General features: G+C 43.2%; 1 protein-coding gene across 1 annotated transcript in view; it reads right to left on the bottom strand.

The window, feature by feature from the left end:
- The window catches only part of LOC116400698 (uncharacterized), an 83809-nt gene that overhangs the window by 4428 nt on the left and 72282 nt on the right, over positions 1 to 7099 (bottom strand). Inside the window, exons 8-11 of the mRNA XM_031878656.1 lie at positions 5334 to 5499; positions 4972 to 5197; positions 1398 to 1526; positions 86 to 306 (exon numbers count right to left, since the gene is read on the bottom strand). Coding sequence (XP_031734516.1) covers positions 86 to 306; positions 1398 to 1526; positions 4972 to 5197; positions 5334 to 5499 — 742 coding nt within the window. The remainder of the gene's footprint in view (positions 1 to 85; positions 307 to 1397; positions 1527 to 4971; positions 5198 to 5333; positions 5500 to 7099) is intronic.

Genomic DNA, 7099 nt, shown 5'->3' with positions numbered 1-7099 from the left:
ACACACACACACACACACACACACACACACACACACACACACACACACACACACACACACACACACACACAGGCGGATGACCTACTGAGGCGTTTGAGCTGAGGTTGAGGCCGGGGGCGGGGCAGGAGGAGGAGGACGAGAGAGGAAGAGGAGGAGGAGGAGGGTGGTGATGATGAAGGTTTACCTCGTCGGACTCGGCGCTGCGGCGCGTCGACCACAGGAACTCCATGATGGCCACGAAGACGGCGATGATGAGGCCGCAGATCAGGACCACGAAGATCCCGCCGATGTTCTCCATGCCGAGACCTGAAACCCACGGAGACGACGAAGAAGTTTGTCTTATTTTGAAAGTTAACCAGCAGATCAATTAATAACAAGTTTGATTATACTGTATGTAAACCTGTAACGCTTTTTGTGTCCAGCTCTTGTCTTGATCTCTTCGTCAATCGATAGAAAATTAATCGACAACAATTCTGTGAATCAATTCATTTTCTGTCATTGTAAATTCATTATTTGGGGTTTTTGGACTGTTGGTTCCGGATGTTCTCGTATCTTGACCTACGAATATTTAATGCCCGTAATTTATATACGTCTCATTAAATGAATTCATATATATTCCACATAATCACTAACGAGGAAGTATAAACATCGGACTTTGATTTATTTGTCTCGTCAGTGCTTGCGTAACAGCACTTTGTTGTTTTAACCCAAACGCAGATGTTCTCCGATAACCTAACTGAGCTGTTTCCTGTAATGACGGAAGTTTATTTTGAAAATGCTGAATGCGGAAATTGACACGTGTTGTTAGACTTTTGTTGGAAAATGAACCTACAACGAACTTTTGTACGAGGACACGTTGGTTTGTCAAAGAAATCTCTGAACTTATAACGACCAGTTCTTATTATTTTAGGTCATTTTATAAATCAAACGATTCATCGATTAATCCATAACGAAAGTCATTTTTTCTTTCTCTTAACAATTTGACCTGAACTACAGACGACGGATTGCGTCCGGCTGCTTGATTCTCTCTCTTTGTTTGAACAGTTTAGAGATGAGTGACTCACTCATTCACCCAGAATCCACTGAGTGTCTGTGAGCCGATCATTTACCTTAACTCACACAATAATCATCACAAATAGTCTTTCTTTGAGCAGCAACACAAGAGTCTTTAAAATGCATCTCACTCCAGAACTTCTAAAGAACCGACAGCAGATTCATTTAGAACCGGTTCCCGTTTGGAACCCAGTTCCGGGGTTTGCGTTTGTACATCCAGGTGAATAAATCCAGGAAGACAAGGAAATGTTTCTGTAACAGTTAACGGAAGAGTCCGATCATTTTTTCTGGCATCCGTTTGCAGAGAGTTCAGCTCTGAAGAACGTCTGAGCCGTGACACCCACCTTTGGCCCGGTGGTCCTCCTCTTTGAGACACTGTCCCCCCTCCCACCAGCGTCTCTTCAGGATCTCCAGCCTGTTGCTCTCCTGCAGCTGTAAGATCCCCAGAGTGATCTCGTCTCGGTACGGAGAGCCTGAGGACAAACAAGCTCTTTATTGAGGAATAAAGGAAGTGAAAGCCACAGCTCAGCTGCTCACCTCTCCGTTATTAAACATGTGTTGAGCTGCACTAACGGGCACGATGCACACTCTTTATTTCTGTGCTGACATTTTGCTTCTGGGGAGCTGATAAACTGAGAAAAGACTGAAGCAGCAGCTGCATCTTTGAATTACAATCTCGTTTAGTGCAGCTGAGGTCTGCTGTATTCAAAACCAAATAAAGACCTTTTAATGGGAACATCGACTGGTTATACATAAGAGGGACGTCAGCCACCGATCCTGTCTCACAGAAAATAAGTTTACGACTCATTTAGCCTTTTGATTGGCTCCTCGTCCACTTTGGAGCCTACGACAACCAATCACAACCGTTTAACTAGCATGAGGCGCAACTGGGAAGAGGAGCAACGTTGAGACCACAGACTGTACTCAAGAAGTGGACGTAGTCGTCATGACATCACCCATTGGCTTGTGGACGTTTTGAAGCCTTGAGTTCGACGATTTTTTGTGCAACCAGTGAACAGGAAGTGACCATATCTGGACTGAGGATGAGCGACGTAGAGACACCGTATACGTCTCTGGTAGAGACCTGTCAATCACAAGGTAGCCCTGCCTGTGTTGATGTGCAAAATGATCTTTCAAATTGACAAACACACGGCACAATTCTAACAGGATCAAAAAATATTTGTCTCTCCTTGTTGACTACCGTACAGATTCTTCCTGAAATAAGGTCCCATGGGGAGCAGGGGGGGGGGTTGTTAATTATCAGTTGCCTGACATCACCAGACCAAGTCACCTTTAAAAACTCTGGGACCAGATTTAGTTAATTTATTACAGAGAAACTGTCATAAAACCGCCCTGAAGTGCTGAAGATGACTCAGCTCAGTGGTCACTTTTCTTCACCTGTCATTAATATTTGTAAATGATGAAGCTCTCATCCTCACCTCGCACTCACTTCCTCCCTCATCCATCTTCTTTCTTGTTCCATTAAAAAGAAACAAAAGCTTTCACCACAATGACCGACAGCAGGAAGTGTGTGGCTGTTTTTAACAAAGATAATGTAAAAGATCATTTGAGTCTTTTTACAAAAGTCATGACGCTGTCACTGGTTCGACGCTCCATATTTTCGAGATATAGAATGATTCATTCGTCATCGCCTGACTTCTTTCTCTTTATGTTTTTATAAAAAACTGCCTTTGATGCCAAATACCTTGATTTCCAAATTGATTTTGAGTTTCCAAAAGAAAGATCAACCTCAGGTAATGTTTCCAAAAAGGAGGGATGCCATTTTCTCTCTCCTCCATCTTTCCCGAATTCTTCTGTAATTCTACATTGAAAGATACTTTTACCTTTGATACTTTAAGTACATTTTGCCAACAACACTTACATATTTAAAGTGATATTTTATGTGTAATGGAGTGTATTTATATTTTAGCTTTGCTATGTTTACTTACTTAAATGATGTGAATACTGCTTCCAGCACCAATGCATTCTCATTCCCTCATACTTTAACGCACTGGCAATAGAACTACTTGGTTCGGTTTAGTAAAACATGTGAACATGTGGGACATGTTTTCTTTGTGTCGCTCGGAACAACATTTTCGGTATAGGTTAGGGTTAGGCAACAAAAACACCACAATAAAACCATAACACAGTCTCACCAGCAGGGGGCGATTCTTCCGGTTGCTTATTAAGCTTGGTTTGTTTCTCCACAAGTTTGGTGCTGTTTTATAAGGTCTGTTTCCTGAGAAGAGGCATCGAATTAAAGTCACATATATGAATTTAACACCAACAAGTTTGAAGTTTTCTTCTGATCTGACGATATTTTCCTTCTGATACAAGTCACTGTTAAAAAACTGATTTTGGTTCAGTTGTGTTTAGGTTTGGGTTGAGATAAGTACTTTTTTTAAGGACAGAATAGAATCGTGGTTTGAGTTAGAATGACTACTTCGCCTTCGCGGTTACACTAATTACCACCTTAGGGAACGACGATGGTTGAAAAAGACTCACGTTCACTGTCTGTTGGAAACGGAAAAAAGAGATTGAACTTTAAACTCCCACAACATGAAAACCAAAATGACTTTAAAGCAGCCGCGAGTTCTCATTTTCTCTTTTGAAGCCGATGCTAATCGCTCTCTGTCAGTCAACGCAGACAGCATGGGGACGGCGTCTACCAGGGGCACCGGGCCACTCTGCTGCTTTTATTGTCATCACTTAACAGGCAGGTTGACTGGCAGGCTGGGCTCCCAAATACTCCTCATCTTTCTGTCTCCGTCTTCCCCGCTGTTCTCCACTCTCCACATCTGTTGCTTCCTCCACCATTAGCTATGCTAATCTATGCGCCAAACACTCATCACCAGAAACAAGTCTGAGGCAGATGACGAGGCGAGCCCAGACACCGGCGGAGAAAGCAGACCGAGGCCAAAATTGGAATCGGGACGGCTTTAATTTGCCAAAGAGCAGCAGCTGCACAAAGAACATGACCTGGTTAACAGAACCGACACACAAGGTGCCGGACAAAACGTGAGGCGGCCTCAATATATCACAAACAATATGTGATGTGACAGCCGACTAACCACAATCACACCTCACACAAACACACAGAGGCAGGTTGCTGCTGTTCTCTGTTTCCAGGAATGATTGAAACATTCATCTGAGGACCTGTAAACCTGAGACGGTCACAAAATCTGAGTTTACAACAAAAATGGAAAAATTCCAAAAATGAAGATTGATACCACCGATGTGACCGTTGACCACGTTTACATGCACACTCATATTCCACTGTTATTCAGAATATGACAATCTCCCTAATTTGATATGTGTAATACAAACATGTTTGGATATTCTGAATTAGGCCTTATTCCGAACGGAGCATTTTATGATTAAAACATGGTTTTGGGAGCATTCTGTCTCTATTAGGTCTCAGTATGGCACTTTGAGACACACGTGAGATGCAAACCTACTTTTAAACATTATGAAGGACTTACATTTTAACATGTTTTTGGATATGAACAAATATCTCAACGCCAACTTTTTCAAGAAGGTGTTTGAAGTTCACACAATAACTGAAATAAACATATTTTAATGCAAAGAAGCAAAATGGAACAAGCGACTTTGCACTTTACCATATTTAGACGAGATAAAGGATATAAAGGACGTGTTAGGACATCGACCTGTCAAACAAAGCAGACACCGACGTCAACGTGGGATTCACTGATGATGAGGATGGGAATATTAATTTGTAAACAGTTTATTATAAATATTGTCTTTTTCAGAATAAGGGCAAAATAAGAGAATATCTGGTGCACGTAAACGTAGTCACTGTTACCGACTTCTTTTCATTTTCCTTACTCTCTGAAAGCTCTAAACTCCCCAAATTGTGGAAACATGTTGCAGACTACCAGTTTGATTTCTTTAACTCACCCAGAGGCATGCCGATGCCGTATCCTTTGGTGTCCAGCAGTCCTCCGATCTGCGTGAGGTTGCAGTTGAGGCTGCGGTAGTACTCGTTCATGGTGCTCTCCATCAGAAAGGCGTACTTGGAGTTGAGGACGCGGGCAATGCCTTCCTCGGTGCTCTTCACAAACACGCTGGGCTGCTTGGAGTTCATGTAGTTCCACATCCGCTGGTACGTCTGGTACCGCGAGTTCTGGAGGAGGAGAGGAAGAGGAACATTTGTCTACCTTTACTGTTGCTATCAGAAGAAATTGCCGAGTTCCAAGATTGATGGTCGCCCATCACAACTCAAACTAAACCCAGAGAGTGTGTCTCGCCCCCCGTCTCACCATGAAGAAGGTCATGGTGGACCCTCCGTGGATGGTGCCGTACTGGATGTTGGTTTGGTCGGCCAGATCGTCCGGAGACTCGATGGGAGCCACCATCCTCTGCACGGTGAGAAACGCCGCCAGGTTGGCCGTGTAGGACGAGATGATGATGAGGGTGAACGCCCACCTGAGAGGAGCAGAGAAGAAGATCAGCTTTCACCTTTATTTACCCTGAGAAACTTTCAGACACTCGTCTTTTTCTCTCTCTCTTCATGAAGGAGCTGCGAGAGGTAAGCAGGAGGGAGACAGATGGAGAGCTCTGCAGGAAATGTCAGGATTTTCAGGTAAAAATCATCAACCTGAACATGAACTCGGGCTGCAGCAGAGAGGAGCAGGACACCTCCACTGCAGAGGAAATTAGACAGAAGTGATGAGCAAGGGAATTATGAAGGGAGCCGAGAGAGATGGAGGCAAACAGAGAGGGAAGGAGGAGGAGAAAATGATGGAGGGAAGGAGAGATGAGATAGGAGTGAGGAGAGTAGAGTTTGGCTTCTGGTCATTTTGTCATATTGTATTCCCTGAAAATTCATAATTGTGATTGGCTGGACGGCCCAGTCGGCAGGAACAATGTTTTGGCATTGTACATTTCTGCAAACAAAGGACATGCTCAACCTATTTTCTTTTTGCATGCGGTAAGAGCAAGTAGTAGTAGTAGTGGAAGTAGTAGTTCAACGAGCGATAAAAAGAACAAGTGATGTAGTATATTACGTTGTTCCATTCCGTTATTACGTTCTGTTGTTACGTTCTGTTGTTATGTTCCGTTGTCACGTTACATCGTCACGTTATGTCGGAATGTCAGTAGGTTACAGCGTTATTTTGTTACATTACATTGAAATGGAAAGTCGTTACGTTACATTGTTTCGCACTTACAACTCTACGTCGTTCGGTTACGTCGTCGTCCGGTTACGTCGTTCCGTCATTACGTCGTTACGTCGTCGTTTAATTCCGTTGTTTCGTTACTCTATGACGATACATTATTATTCGAATACCAACCGTATTTCTTCGAACCGTAACCAAAAGGTTTTGTTGCCTAAACACAACCAACGTTAACAATGTAGCATTGTACTTTTCTGCAAGCGTGAAAGAAGACAGTCAACATAACCGGTTGCAGAAACGTACAAAGCCAACATTTCTGACTTCTAAACTTATAACTTCTAGTAACCTATGATGCAGGTTTGAAGAGGTCTTTATTTTAAATATAACTGTTTATTGTTGCAACACAAAAGTATTTATTCATTACAACTTAAAAGATAAGATAGAATAGAAGCACAATATGCACTTCTTCTATTTATGAACCAAATAAGCCTCGCTGGAGTTTTGACCTCTTCAACCAATGAGCAAGACAGACAGACAGAGAGACAGACAGAGAGACAGACAGAGAGACAGACAGACAGAGAGACAGAGAGACAGACAGACAGAGAGACAGAGAGACAGAGAGACAGAGAGACAGAGAGAGAGACAGACAGACAGACAGACAGAGAGACAGAGAGACAGACAGACAGAGAGACAGACAGACAGACAGAGAGACAGACAGACAGACAGACAGACAGACAGACAGACAGAGAGACAGACAGACAGACAGACAGACAGACAGACAGACAGACAGACAGACAGACAGAGAGACAGACAGACAGACAGACAGACAGAGAGACAGACAGACAGAGAGACAGACAGACAGAGAGACAGACAGACAGACAGACAGACAGACAGACAGAGAGACAGAGAGA

The sequence above is a fragment of the Anarrhichthys ocellatus genome, unplaced genomic scaffold, assembly GCF_004355925.1.
Source record: "Anarrhichthys ocellatus isolate YVR2014 unplaced genomic scaffold, GSC_Weel_1.0 scaffold191, whole genome shotgun sequence".
NCBI lineage: Eukaryota > Metazoa > Chordata > Actinopteri > Perciformes > Anarhichadidae > Anarrhichthys > Anarrhichthys ocellatus.
Note: the sequence above shows the minus strand (reverse complement) of the source record. Positions and strands in the feature narration are given on the sequence as shown.